The sequence below is a fragment of the Oryza glaberrima genome, chromosome 11, assembly GCF_000147395.1.
Source record: "Oryza glaberrima chromosome 11, OglaRS2, whole genome shotgun sequence".
NCBI lineage: Eukaryota > Viridiplantae > Streptophyta > Magnoliopsida > Poales > Poaceae > Oryza > Oryza glaberrima.
This window is the reverse complement of record NC_068336.1, coordinates 1,508,718-1,522,738: the sequence shown is the minus strand read 5'-3', so window position 1 is coordinate 1,522,738 and position 14,021 is coordinate 1,508,718. Positions and strand designations below refer to the sequence as shown.

General features: G+C 39.0%; 3 protein-coding genes across 4 annotated transcripts; 2 read left to right on the top strand and 1 right to left on the bottom strand.

Moving 5' to 3' along the window:
- The first annotated feature begins 577 nt into the window (after positions 1 to 577).
- On the top strand, positions 578 to 7,765 carry LOC127755379 (protein ZINC INDUCED FACILITATOR 1-like). 2 transcript variants are annotated; one of them, XM_052281043.1, is made up of 20 exons: positions 578 to 677; positions 784 to 956; positions 1,128 to 1,168; positions 1,293 to 1,353; positions 2,061 to 2,163; positions 2,243 to 2,345; positions 2,444 to 2,497; positions 2,580 to 2,642; positions 2,729 to 2,778; positions 2,875 to 2,950; positions 3,461 to 3,634; positions 3,748 to 3,835; positions 4,314 to 4,399; positions 4,489 to 4,596; positions 5,123 to 5,167; positions 5,246 to 5,334; positions 5,590 to 5,633; positions 5,761 to 5,845; positions 6,816 to 6,849; positions 7,228 to 7,765. In XM_052281043.1, exons 2-20 carry the CDS (start codon positions 809 to 811, stop codon positions 7,582 to 7,584), a joined length of 1,809 nt encoding a protein of 602 aa, XP_052137003.1. In that variant the 5' UTR covers positions 578 to 677; positions 784 to 808; the 3' UTR covers positions 7,585 to 7,765. The 2 variants fall into 2 exon arrangements, with proteins under 2 accessions (XP_052137003.1, XP_052137002.1); XM_052281042.1 differs by lacking the exons at positions 6,816 to 6,849; positions 7,228 to 7,765 and having other exon boundaries at positions 614 to 690; positions 5,761 to 6,047.
- Positions 7,766 to 7,795: 30 nt separating this feature from the next.
- On the bottom strand, positions 7,796 to 8,997 carry LOC127755380 (uncharacterized). The gene is made up of 2 exons (XM_052281044.1): positions 8,844 to 8,997; positions 7,796 to 8,196 (listed from the first exon to the last, which is right to left on the bottom strand). The coding sequence occupies exons 1-2, from the start codon at positions 8,995 to 8,997 to the stop codon at positions 7,808 to 7,810; spliced, it is 543 nt and encodes a 180-aa protein (XP_052137004.1). The 3' UTR covers positions 7,796 to 7,807.
- A 526-nt stretch (positions 8,998 to 9,523) lies between these two features.
- LOC127754809 (protein HEAT STRESS TOLERANT DWD 1-like) lies at positions 9,524 to 13,828 on the top strand. Its single transcript, XM_052280404.1, has 13 exons — positions 9,524 to 9,646; positions 9,768 to 9,812; positions 10,007 to 10,113; positions 10,219 to 10,297; positions 10,573 to 10,746; positions 10,865 to 10,963; positions 11,616 to 11,784; positions 11,917 to 12,020; positions 12,106 to 12,245; positions 12,330 to 12,402; positions 12,880 to 12,992; positions 13,116 to 13,233; positions 13,406 to 13,828. The coding sequence occupies exons 1-13, from the start codon at positions 9,602 to 9,604 to the stop codon at positions 13,535 to 13,537; spliced, it is 1,398 nt and encodes a 465-aa protein (XP_052136364.1). The 5' UTR covers positions 9,524 to 9,601; the 3' UTR covers positions 13,538 to 13,828.
- Positions 13,829 to 14,021: the final 193 nt, after the last annotated feature.

Below are 14,021 nucleotides of genomic sequence, written 5' to 3'. Positions count from 1 at the left end.
ACTGTCATGGCCATGCGTGTAGTCCTAGTATTGATCAATCGATCGATGCAGAGAGAGAGAGGGAGAGAGAGATTACATGCAAGCATATCTTCTGTTTTGACGTCAAGTAATACAGACAGCCGTCGCATATTTTCTTCTCCCCGACTATGATATGATCCTCTCATTTGTTAATTTCATTAATTAATCCCTTCATGATTGCGAGCATATATGCTATCTGAATCTCTCTGTCTCTGCCACTATAGCGCTGATGAACAAAGCCAAATTAAGATTTAAGCAGGGAAAGTCTGTATCACTGAATGTGCTAGAAGATGAGTTTATTTAATTCCACGGCTTCAATTGATCACTGGGAATACTTGGTTTGGTTTCATTATGTATATACATTGTCACCTAGTTAATTAGCATTTAACTCAATCATGGTTTCATTATTAGCCAATTGCAAAAAAAAAAAAAAAAGAAACATGTATCAGCCTCATCTCACACGCATACATACTGAAGAGGCCGGCAAGCTTGATGCATGCTGCCATGGTGCTGACTATAGCTAGCAGCAGCATGGATGCACCCAGAAGCAACTGCATGGATCCATGGCTATATAATATCACTGGATGTGTCTTGCCTACCCATCCCAGTCTCTGAACATCGATCGATCGAGTTGACCGCTGTCGTTTCACTTTCAATCGGTATCTGAACTTTGTGTGTTCTCATGATACAATTTCTCCAATTTGAGTGTAGTGCATAGCTGTATACTTAACCTGACTGTCACAACTAATCTGCTGGACTTTTCAGGTCAGCTAGCTACTGCAAATAGTCAATGAGTGAGGAGGCACCGCCATCGCCCGTGATGAGGCCGGTGTTCTACGATGGCTGCCCCGGCTGCGCCATGGAACGGAAGCTGGAGAGCAGCCAAGGCATCCCCTACAAGGAGTTCTTCTTTGTTGGGATCACCACCATTGCCTCTTGTATGTTCTTCTTAATTAATCATGAACTAACTATGGTTGTGATGTCTTGAAATTTTTACTATGAGCCCATGCATGCATGGTATACTTGTTTTGATGATACAACTAGCTTGCACTGTCCATATGTTGATAATCTTATTTTCTGATGATTGGCTTTACTGTTTCCCTTTTCAGCTTTACCAATATCCTCGTTGTTCCCATTCCTCTACTTCATGGTACGTTAATCTCAATGAGATCTAATCCATGTCATATATCTTCTCTATAGGAGCAAAAACGCATGCCATGTTTCACTAAGTCACATTTTATAATCCTACAATTATTTACTTTTCTTCACACTAGATAGAAGATCTGCATGTGGCAAAAAAGGAACAAGATATTGGATTATACGCTGGATTTCTTGGTAAGAATCATGAAAGTTATGGTTTTCAATCAGTCTAGCCTGGGTCTGGATCCCCTGGAGTTGAGTATAACTCTACCGGGTGAAGTTGGCTAAATCCGTGCCATCCATTGTTTCCTACAGCTGAGATCATTCCTCATCAATTTCACCTAATAAATTAACTCCTTAAATTAATGGTTATGACTTCCGAGGAAACTTAATTTTTTTATGCATATCCTCTATAATAGCGATTTGATTAAATTCTCACAAAAAAAAATAATAGACCAGTGTTTTGTTATTCCCCAAACAACAGATATAGTCGATCAACTCTAAAGCTTCAAGCAGTGTATACCGACATATATAGTGCTTTCACATACAATGAACCATATCAATATTAATGTGTGTGATTTTTTATATAATAGATGAAGCATGAAATTTTTGTGCTAATTATACAGTAAAAATGATCTCATGACAAATTGTTGATGCAAGTTTATTTGTTGCATGGTCAGTTACTGGTTTTAAAGTACAAATTAATGTGGCTTAATCTCAGCCCTTGAAGTATACGGAATGACACATATTTGGCCAACTCTACCTTGTAGAGTTATATCTAACTCTAGGGGATCTGGACCCGTCTAGCCTACTTTAAATACCAAAGTTCCTTTCTCTTTCCTATTTCATAAAAATTATATGCTCATGCAGGAGTAGAATGTGACAATATTTATGTTTTGTAGGTGCATCATATATGATCGGTAGATGTTTTGCCTCACTCTTTTGGGGTGTAGTTGCAGATCGTATAGGGAGGAAGCCTATCATTAAATTTTCTATTTTATCAGTGTGAGTATTCATTGTCTCAGAATCTTCACTTTTAGGTGAAAATTTTGAAAAGCTCAATATATGATCCTCTTTTTTTAAGGGTCATATTCAACACTCTGTTCGGATTAAGTGTGAAGTATTGGATGGCAATCGCCACAAGATTCCTTCTTGGTGCTCTAAATGGCATGCTGGCCCCAATAAAGGTGTGCTACAAAGCATAATCATTAATCAAATGAAATTATTCTATCATTCATGTGAACAAATATGTATGTATATATGCTTACTGTTTGAATTATTGTAGGCTTATTCCATTGAAGTTTGTCGACCTGAACATCAAGCTCTAGGATTATCAATAGTAAATAAATTTATACTCATCTCATCACAAGTACAAAATTCAGACAATTGTATCTCTAATCCATTTCATTACTTATATATAGGTAAGCACTGGTTGGGGCATAGGGCTTGTTGTGGGTCCAGCCATTGGAGGCTACTTTGCACAGGTAATTGTTTTGCTATAAATTGTAACCATTTTTTCACAGAATATTACAACGGTATTATAACTTATTTTGTCTCTCATTTCTCTCAGCCTGCTAAGCAATATCCAAATGTATTTTCCGAGAAGTCAATATTTGGGAGGTATATATACACAAATGGTTTGTCTCAAGATATATTTTATGAAAATTTCATGAATAGTTTATCATTTATTAAAAAGTATATGTGTATTTTTTATAGGTTCCCATACTTCTTGCCATGCCTTTGTATCTCACTTATTGCTCTTGTTGTTCTTATAAGCTGCATATGGCTACCGGTGAGTGATACTCCTGTATATACTACTTTTATGTGTTTTACAAGACTCTACTTAAAATCACTATCAAGTTTCTCACCTCTTAGGCTAGCTCCCAAATAGCTCTGTTAACTCTTTCAATGCTATGCATAACTTTACATACCCAACCATGAATAGAAGTGATATATGTCAATTGGTCACATAGTTAGTTAGTCAGAAAACTAGCTTATAATTGAAACATGAACTCAATAGTTGACAAGTTGGAGGTTTTAAATAAGCATATGATACAATTTTTTTAAGAACATGAAACACTTCCACTAATTAAAAAATATTTTCTTGATTTCCATTATGTCTAAAAGAAAATATGATTAAAGGATGAACAAACTAATTTGTGTTTATTCTTTTGCTCAATTGTTGCATGACTACTGCCCAAAAACTGTGACTTGTGTACTTGAAGCTTTTAAGTGAGATTATAATTATTAAGACATGACCGCAAGGAAAAATATTTATCAAATTGACAATCTTGATTACCAGGAGACACTTCATAAGCATAAAAATACTGAAGGTGAAATTGAAATGATTGACAACTCAAGAAGTACACTTGAAGAAGATTCACATAAACAGAAGAGCCTCTACAAGAACTGGCCATTGATATCCTCTATTATTGCATATTGTGTTTTCACCCTTCATGATACAGCATATAGTGAGGTAATAAATTTTACTGTATCCCTTTTCATTCGAATATGCAGATTGGTTAATATATAAAAGAAATATGTTTTTCATATATATGAAGGACTAATTAATTTTTTTATATATACTAGATATTTTCCTTATGGGCTGTAAGTGAGAAAAGATATGGTGGGTTAAGTTTTTCGTCTAAAGAAGTTGGTCAAGTTCTTGCAGTCGCAGGTACTTCATTAACTGTTATGGAGTAACTTATTATGACCATCATTTCCACCTCTCATAAACCTTATGTAGCACTTTATGCATTTGGGTTAACTATTCATTCAAAGTCGGTATATACAGATGTTCGCACACTATATATTGTTATACTGCATGTATGTGTTTCTTCCTCAACATCTAGTCAACACTTCACAATTTTCAACACTTCACAATTTCAAGATGAGATTCTCTAAAATTTTCAGAATTCTATAATGTTTTGTCTTTTGGCAATTAATGTGCGAAGTAAATATGAAACAATTTACCAATAAGGGAACATGGTACTAGAAGGAATGTATAATGCTCATCTCAACTAGTGTATATGATTTTTACGGTTGTTGTATTGAAGGGCATAAGTCCTAACTCCTATATTACTCATTTTACCAAAATTTCTTGAGTAGTATAATTATGCAAACCCCAAAATAATTAATCCTATGTGCCATTTTAGGTGCTGGTCTACTTGTGTATCAGCTTTTCATCTATAGATCGGTCCATAAATTTCTTGGATCCATCAATTCATCTCGTATTGCATCAGTGAGTATTTAAACCATATGCTCAAAACACATACACATGTTTCTTAGCCAAGCCAAATATCTGATACAATTTTTGTGTGTATATTACAGGCTTTATCTGTACCAATTCTCGCTACTTATCCCTTTATGACACACTTGTCAGGGTTTAGACTTGGAATAGCTCTTTACCTTGGAACAATTTTAAAGGGTGTTTTATCAGTAAGTTTCAAATATTGTTTGTCATGTTCCAAACAACATGATTCAAGGAAAAATTAGATATGATGTACCTATCATATAAGACATAATAGCATAATATACATTATGAAAATAAATTTCATTTTATATTACAAGCCAAAGAATAAACTTTTTTATTCTAAAATTGGCAATCGTTTGATCACTCATCTTATTGTGCATATAAGGACTAGTCAACTAATTATATCTTGGCTAGGAGGGCGCTCATATATACTCTGCAATTCAATTGACCTTTATAACATGTGTATATTACATAAGTTTGATTCTTATTTTTAAAATGATTACGTTTGATTTATCTTTGTTGGTGATGTAATATTTAGTTATATATATACTATACATGACTTATGATATGCATCAATTTCATGCATAATAATCTTTTTTAAAAAAATTGTCATGTGGAAGCTATTATAGAATTGATCATGGAAAATAAATAGTCATTTCTAGTTTTATGTCAATTATCATTCTTATTAACATTACAACGTTGTCAAATCAGATAACTATCATAACGGGCACTTCCCTACTCCAAAATAATGCGGTTGTAAGTATCAAGTCCACCTACCAATTTATTTTCTCAATATTAACAATGTTATCTAATTCAGTTCATTCCAAACAATAGTCACAAAGTCAAAGAGGTGCTGCAAATGGCATATCTACGACGGCAATGTCATTCTTCAAGGCAATTGCTCCAGCAGGAGCAGGAGCTCTGTGAGTATCACTACAACATACCCAATTTTTCTTAAAGACAAAAGGTTTTAGCATGAAAATATCATGAAAAAAATACCAATCTTACCATATTAGAGACCTAATAACTACTAAGTCCAACAACAGAGTTGAACTAGAAAAGTTTGTGGACTATCAAATTCACAAGTAAAGGAATAATTTTACATTTATTCTATACTAAAATTGGTATAGAATTTTCACGCAAGTGTGTTATGCTTATTTTATTTATGAATTGTATAGGTTCTCTTGGGCCCAAGAACGCCAAAATGAAGCCTTCTTCCCAGGTATATAATTGATTTACAAGTTAGAAACCAACTTCTGTTGATAACTATTCATTTCATAGTGCAAGTATAATAAATGTACTGCATCCTTGAAGGTACTAATATCAGATATATTCCATTGATGTTGCAGGGGATCAAATGATATTCTTTATTCTGAATGTGATTGAATTAATTGGACTTGCGTTGACCTTCAAGCCGTTTCTGGCAATACCAAATTAAACAATTATCAGTTGAAGTAGAAGCTGGAATAGCACCCCCAAGCAATGAAAAATTATTATGCAAGACTACACTGTGTTGTGGTTTACTGAATTGATGTTTGGCTTAAGTGATGTACATAGAAATATATGGCCCATCTTCATAATCATAAAATTAATGTACAAGAGACTGTTTATCTGAAAATGTTCTTCTTTCCATGAAGACCCTATGTATGGTGATGGATTAGAGTTTACATTGCGTGGATGCAAGCATAGACTTGAAGGCAGTGCAATGACTACTAATTTTAGCTTCCACATTTCTTGTACGCAAGCCTGTCTCTCTCCCCAGCTTCAAAGGAATGAGGAGATCTTGTTTCATGCGTACAGTGTTGGATGTTTACTACTCCGAATCAATCAATTACCCAGGAATTCAGGAATGTTTAATTTGTTCAGGACTGAAATAATCACCAATTGATCACCGTGTATGATTGATCGATCTGATTCAGGACTGAAATAGTTCGTCGCAAATATGGCTCATTTGTTGCTTTACTCAACCACAAAAATGTTTCTTGTAACCACAAGCAACAATTAAACCACGCATCTATATATATCTCTCATATCTATGTGAAGATTTTGCACTGCGAACTCACTGCCAATCTCTTCATCCAGCTCACTGCATAATCACACACTAATTAACAAGCTAATTAGCTGCAGTAATTAGCTGCATTGAATTCATGGAGAGGGGTCAGAAGAAGAAGCTGGCGACGTTGGTCGGGTGCAACTACGCCGGCACGCCCAACGAGCTGCAGGGCTGCATCAACGACGTCGCCGCCATGCGCGACGCCCTCGTCGCCCGCTTCGGCTTCGCGCCGGCCGACGTCACCGTGCTCACCGACGACCGCGGCTCGCCGGTGCTCCCCACCGGCGCCAACATCAAGCGCGCGCTGGCCGACATGGTCGCCCGCGCGGCGCCCGGCGACGTTCTCTTCTTCCACTACAGCGGCCACGGCACGCTCGTCCCGCCGGTGAAGGGGCGCCGCGACGGCCACGGCGAGTGCGACGAGGCCATCGTGCCCTGCGACTTCAACCTCATCACCGACGTCGACTTCCGCCGGCTCGTGGACCGCGTGCCGCGCGGCGCGAGCTTCACCATGGTGTCCGACTCGTGCCACAGCGGCGGGCTCATCGACCTCGAGAAGGAGCAGATCGGCCCCTCCGTCCTCGCCGCCGGCGCCGCACCGGCCGCTGCTGCTGCTTCCACGACGGCCACGCGCGCCACCGCCGCGCGGTTCCTGCCGTACGCCGCCGTCGTCGAACACCTCTCCGGCGTCTCGGGCGTCGACGCCGCCCACCACGTCGCCGACCACCTCCTCGCGCTCTTCGGCGCGGACGCCAGCGCCAAGTTCCACCGCGACGCCGAACAGCCGGCGCGCACCGACGACGACGGCATCCTGCTGAGCGGGTGCCAGACGGACGAGACGTCGGCGGACGTGCCGGGGGACGACGAGGTGGCGGCGGGCGGCAAGGCGTGCGGCGCGTTCAGCAACGCGATACAGACCGTGCTGGCGTCGCACCCGGCGCCGGTGAGCAACCGGCAGCTGGTGAGCATGGCCAGGGCGGTGCTGAGCGATCAGGGGTTCGAGCAGCACCCGTGCCTCTACTGCAGCGACGCCAACGCCGAGACGCCATTCCTGTGGCAAGAGGAGGACAAGAAGAAGACGGTTACCGCGGCGGCGGAGCAGGCCATGTCGGCGCTCTGAATGTGTTCGACAGAGGAAGATTGATTGGTCAATACCGATCATTGGGAAAAAAATAAGATTATAATTTTAATCGTCTTATTCAATGCCACAACAAGTTACCATTGCAAATTTGTATGCCATCATGCTGAAGGAACATGTTTATTGATTTTTACAATGATGAATATATCATCAGTTCAGTATTGTTACAAATGTAACCACACACTTTACTGCCTATGGTGCGGCACTATGGATGGTTCGGACGAGGGCGGGGATAATCCTCGGTAGTGAATTGTTCATTGGACAGTGTTACACCAGGGTGGTTTGGACGGGGACGAGGATAGTCCTCGGTAGTGAATTCTTCATTAGATAGTGCTATACTAGGATGGTTTGGGCGCGGACGGGGATAATCCTCGGTAGTGAGCTCCTCGTCGGGGTTTATATGTGCCTTTGCCCTAACATGGATTGTCTCCATTTTGCTTGCAGTCAAGCTTTGATGCTTTGGGGTGAGATCAACATTGTTGTCCGCAGTAGTGGAATCTTCTCTTGATGCTAATTCACCGAGTTCCGTCAAAATTCTTGGTATAGCATGCTTGTAAAGATTCTTTCTTGAGTTCACAAATCCATGATTTATCCCTGTTAAAGTTAAGAAAAATCAAATATCTCAATGTTAGAATTAGAAATAATTCCTAAATGTTTCTTTAACACATACCTCTCAATTTTGATTTGTCAAATTTTGTAAGGCATGGAGACATTTAAGTATATTTGAAAGTGATCATTTCTTGTAAGTTTGTAACAAGCAGCTATGATTGTGTGAACAAATTCCAAATACAAATTCAATTTAATGGTACCACCTTTATTAAAAAAAATACGAGATATTTTGTGAAATCATGAGTTTAAGTGAGGGAGGTTACTACTTACCACACCAATTAGATATAGAGTTACATATACCATGAGTTTACTTGGTTAGACAAAATGCATGCAATAAGAAAAATACTTGTATCCGTTCACTCGAATAAATCATATAAGAAGATACCAAGTGGAGTTAGATAAGAAATACTTACTCCCTCCATCCCAGGATATAAGAAGTAGGTAAAATTAAAGAGAGATGTTGTAATTGGTTGAGAAGGAAATGTTGGTGAAGAAGTTGTTATATTTTGGGATAATTTTTTAATGCTAAAAGTTGTTATATTTTGGGACGGAGGGAGTATCATTTTGTCTATTCTATTTAGACACAACATGTTAACATGCTAATTTTGTTGGTAAACAAGAATATAAAATACCTGATTGAAATTCATAATTCTGACCAGCTACCAAACGATGGGAAATTTGTAGTATGACTAAAAAGAAAACGAAGTAGCTCAAGATTGTCTTCATATTCCTGCCTTCTTTGTATACAAACTTGTCTTTGTAGATGTAAAAGTGTACCTTGTACATCTAGGCTTTATAGCACAGATGGATGATCTTACATAGGTACGAAATTTATTGAACATTTTTTAAATAGGCATTTAATACTCATGTTGGATTCCTTTTTTGTGTAGCATTTAATACTACTATATGATATAGCTATCTTGATAATATATTTATCAACAATATTAAATTCGGCAGTATTTGTTTTTGCATGAAAGATAGCATATCTTGAAGATATATGCGTTGAATCTCGTCAAATATGCATTTATATGGTATCGATCTTAGAAGATTTGCATCCACGTCATCCATGACATGGCCTCAATGTTTTCACACATTGTACTTACATAGAGCTATTTCCTAAATGCAATCCTGACAAAATAAATTCAAGGTGTCAATTGGGAGAGGATTAAGACGGCCCATTTTGTTTGGGCTAGAGAGTCTGTTACTACTCATGACGGCCCAGTGGGCCACTCTTTATCCAAGTATTCGGCCTTGGCCCAGCTAAGCTAGCGCCTATTAGGGCTTGCCCCGGCTGCCCGTGCGCGCCGCCACTTCCAACCTCCGCCCTCTCTTCTCTTCTCCTCTTCCTCCTCTCTCCTTCTCCCCGAGCTGCCCCTCTTCTCTTCCTCCGATGGGTCGCAAGATCAAAGTCAAGAAGAAGAAGGCATCGAGCAAGGTGAGCGATTGGTGCCGACTGTCTCGCGATATTTTATTCTATTTTATTTTCATCATGGCTTAATTCGAGCCTAACTCTGCCTCTACTCTTTCTTCAATCTTTATGGGTGGGTGGATTGAAGAAAGCCGAAGCTTCATCGTCTAGGGTGCCTTCTGCCCCAGCCAAGGTGAGAGGGCATTTACATGCCAATTATTACAAGCAAATGCACACATAGTTTTTTTAGTCGCAGTGAGAGGAAAAGGTTCGATGTGTGATTAGTTTTTTTTTCTCCTTTTGGTCTATAATTTCCTAAGCTAAGGCAAATTGCTCCTGTCACTGCCCTTCGAAAGAAACACTGACCTGATTAGTATTTCTTGTCAGGTATGGCAACCTGGCGTGGATACACTGGAAGAGGGGGAGGAGCTCCAGTTCGATCCTCAGGCTTACAATTATCTCCGAGGGTTTAACATTGGCTGGCCATGCTTGAGGTAAAAATTCTCCACGGCAGCCATTTGGGCGCTTCTTATTTGAAGGCCAATATGAGCATCGTTGTATGGTCTATTTTATCCTCATTGATTTATTATCTGTTGCAGTTTTGATGTTGTGCGGGATCAACTTGGCCTTGTGCGATCTGAATTCCCACATACATTATATGGCGTCGCTGGAACTCAGGTCGCATTCTCTCTTTACTCCTTTTCCTTCAAAATTTGCATTACGACTACGTATATTTATGTATTTGATTAATAACTTCTGTTAACAACAAAATTAGGATTCCAGTTCGTTTCCGAGTGAACTTTGCTCTGTCATAATTCATGGGTGCATGCGATTTTTTTTTTTTGTATTAACATTCCTTTTCAATCAGTGGTTTTGCCTCCTGAACCCAGAGTGATGGAATCAATCTTTTGTCAACATAGTTTTTTACTTATGAGCGATGCCTGTGTTTTCAGGCCGAGAGGGCTACATGGAATTATATCGGCATTTTCAAGATTTGCAACATAAACGGGAAGAAGCGGGAACCTATACCAGCATCAACAATTGATGGCGACAGTGATATGGATAGTGAAAGTAGTAGTGATGAAGAAGATGAAGCAGTTAATGAAGATACAATGCCCATTTTACATGTAAGTTCTTTCTCCAAGTGCACAGCTGTGAATTTAGCTATGAATTTTACTTGTTTTGCATCCCAGTTTGCTCATCTGATACATTACTCTAACATGCTTTGTATCTGTTTATGTACAGCTAAAAAAGGTGGCTCATGCGGGGTGTGTAAATCGTATTCGCTCTATGAATCAGGAACCACATATATGTGCAACATGGGGAGACACAGGTCATGTTCAGGTATTTTACTTTGTCTTGCAATACTCCTTTTTTTTTTTACTCTTTTTGATCGAAGAAGTCTATTTTTGGTCCCTGAGTTCTTTGCGAGGTCTGATCTCCCCTTAAACTTAATACGGATACCGTTAATTGGCATGCTCCAATTTGTCATACAAAATCAGAAAAGCCCTTGCGTTCAATCTATCTGGTTTTGAGTTCTAGCTTTGCAGTCAGCTTGGCACTGGGCTCATGTATCGATGACCAAAAAAGGATTGTTCGTCCTCCTAGTCACCCATCCACTGCACTGCTGCTACCTTCTGTACATAACCACTGAACACCCCTGAATCAAGTTAGCGGATATTAGCATGCCATGTTAGACAAAACTAGGTATAAGATATTATGATTATTCTGTACAGGTTTTGATTTTTGATAGCCAAGGCACTGAAAGTAAATTGTATCAACGTTTAGAGTGGACTTGTGAGGTAGTCGAGGGATGAAAGCCCTGTTGTTTAGTGGTGGTTCCACTCAATCTGTACATTGGTACCCTGTCCTGTTTTCGTGAACATGACATATTGTTATCTATTATATTGCACCCTGAAAACATGCCCAGGAATAGAATCTACCATACCTACTACTTTGTGCATAATCAAACTGTGTTATGTTGCTGCATTTGTAGGTGTGGGACTTCAGCTCCTTCCTTAATTCGTTAGCAGAGTCTGGAGCAGTTGCACACAACGAAGACGACAGAATCCATAATCACGTACCTGTGAAAATATTTGGTGGCCATAAAGATGAAGGCTATGCAATTGATTGGAGTCCGCTTGTTACTGGAAGACTTGTTTCTGGTGCGTGATCTTGTCGTCACGTCCTATGATGTTTTGCTTAGAAAACTATGGCCTGTCCTGTGTTCATAAAACATCCATATGCTTTCATTTCATACATGGGCATTGAGTATATCAATTTAATGATTTATGCAGGTGATTGCAATAAATGCATCCACCTCTGGGAGCCAACTTCAAACAGTTGGAATGTCGATACAAATCCATTTGTAGGACACACTGCAAGTGTTGAAGATTTGCAGGCATGCCACTGAAAGCATACTTCTTGGTGCTCTCTAGAACACTGAACATTTGATTATCTCAAACATCTTGACTATATTTTTGCAGTGGAGTCCCACAGAAGCCGACATATTTGCCTCTTGTTCAGCCGACAGAACAATATCTATCTGGGATATACGGACAGGGAAGAAACCTTGTATTTCTGTTAGGGCTCACAATGCTGACGTGAATGTCATCTCATGGAACCGGTATGATATGTTCACTTGAAAATTCGATTATCTTCATGAAAAATTCTTCTAATATTTCATGAATATACTGACTACCGTTACCAGGCTTGCTAGCTGTATGATAGCTTCAGGATGCGATGATGGAAGTTTCTCAATTCGTGATCTTAGATTAATCAAGGTACTTCATATTGTTAAGCCACACTGTTCTGTGCTTGTCAGTTGCAAATAACACACTGAAATGACATATTCCCTCCATCGCTGTTTTTATGGTTTATTTTCAGTTTGGATTTCTGTTTATGCATTTAGAAAAATGTGGGCTATTGGGTCTTTTGATGGTAATATTGATACAAGATGATTGAACCATTTCATGGATGATATTTTGCATTTTCTTGCTACTAGATTTATCAAGCCAGAGACGCTATGGTAGACAATTTGTTGCTTCTGATGTCTATATTTAATATACAGACTCCTATAGAATACATGCTCTTGTGCAAAAATCAGTGCACCTAGATAGTTACATGATAATGTTAATTCTTTGTTATTTGAACACCTTTTACAACTATAATAATTTATTCTGTTCATATAGTCTCATCTTGCTGTTGAACGACAGTATTCACATCAAAATCATATCTTTTTCTTTCTGTTCTACTTCTAGGATGACTCCTTGGTCGCCCATTTTGAATACCACAAGCACCCAATTACATCTGTGGAATGGAGCCCACATGAACCGTCAACACTAGCTGTATCATCAGCTGACCATCAACTGACGTAAGTCTCCTCATTCCAAGTTTTATACCTTTATGTTTAAAGTGTGCTGAAATGCCCCAAAAAAAATGTTTTCTTTACTATTTTCTGACTTGCATTTTTCAATCCTGAATTGTTTGTGTACAGAATTTGGGATCTTTCATTGGAAAAAGATGCTGAAGAGGAGGCAGAGTTCAGGGCAAGGATGAGAGAACAGGCTGATGCCCCTGAAGATTTACCCCCACAACTTCTCTTTGTTCATCAGGTACTGTTACCACACTTGTTTTATGTTTACTTCCTCTCATTTTCATATCATTGTGTGCACCATTCCTTGTGTAATTAAAATACATGTTTGTGGACCTCGAGATGTATTTCAAAAGTACAGACACTGTTACTGAGTGAAATCATAAATGTGATGTTGATTGTTTTATGTGCAGGGCCAGAAGGACTTGAAAGAATTGCACTGGCACCCACAGATACCTAGTATGATCATATCTACGGCAGCTGATGGATTCAATATGTTGATGCCCAGCAACATCGATACAACCATTCGAGAAGCTGACGCATAGATTTCTACAGAAGCACTGTTCATCTGAATCAAGGTTTCATGGATTAATTTTTTTGAGGTGGAAGAGTGTAATGATACTGCATGTCTGCAGGTATCAGTTTTTGATAGCTTGTATCCTATTCGTTGTCATTCATAGTGGTAGGTTCTCAGTTTTGCACTGATGTCGCCCGAATGAGGATAATCAAAAGTATCTCGATCAACTGAGATGATATGTTATATTCTATACAAGATAAGATTAATGATTGTGTATCTCTGTGCTTGCATTAGTTAATATTCACCTCGACCGTTTGTATATTTTTGCCTGATAATTAAGTTGGATATTAGGTCCATCGGCCAGAAATCTGGGTCTTGCAGCAAAATAAGTTGGCCAAGCATCATTCTTGCTGTAAATCTATCTTGTTCTTAGAAACCTAGCAGCATCTACCAGGTGGTGTTAATGAAAGAGACCAAAGGTGCCAATATAAGTTGTTTATTTTATAATGCCC

Excerpts from the sequence above, each read along its gene's own strand:
- LOC127755379 (XM_052281043.1), top strand. The coding sequence starts at position 809 with ATGAGTGAGGAGGCACCGCCATCGCCCGTGATGAGGCCGGTGTTCTAC. Across the intron at positions 1,169-1,292 it reads TCCCATTCCTCTACTTCATG|ATAGAAGATCTGCATGTGGC; the intron begins GTACGTTAATCT and ends TCTTCACACTAG. Across the intron at positions 5,846-6,815 it reads CCGTTTCTGGCAATACCAAA|CCACTACAGCGGCCACGGCA; the intron begins TTAAACAATTAT and ends CGTTCTCTTCTT.
- LOC127755380 (XM_052281044.1), bottom strand. The coding sequence starts at position 8,997 with ATGTACAAGGTACACTTTTACATCTACAAAGACAAGTTTGTATACAAA. Across the intron at positions 8,197-8,843 it reads GAATTATGAATTTCAATCAG|GGATAAATCATGGATTTGTG; the intron begins GTATTTTATATT and ends TAACTTTAACAG.
- LOC127754809 (XM_052280404.1), top strand. The coding sequence starts at position 9,602 with ATGGGTCGCAAGATCAAAGTCAAGAAGAAGAAGGCATCGAGCAAG. Across the intron at positions 9,647-9,767 it reads AGAAGAAGGCATCGAGCAAG|AAAGCCGAAGCTTCATCGTC; the intron begins GTGAGCGATTGG and ends GGTGGATTGAAG. Across the intron at positions 12,246-12,329 it reads AATGTCATCTCATGGAACCG|GCTTGCTAGCTGTATGATAG; the intron begins GTATGATATGTT and ends TACCGTTACCAG.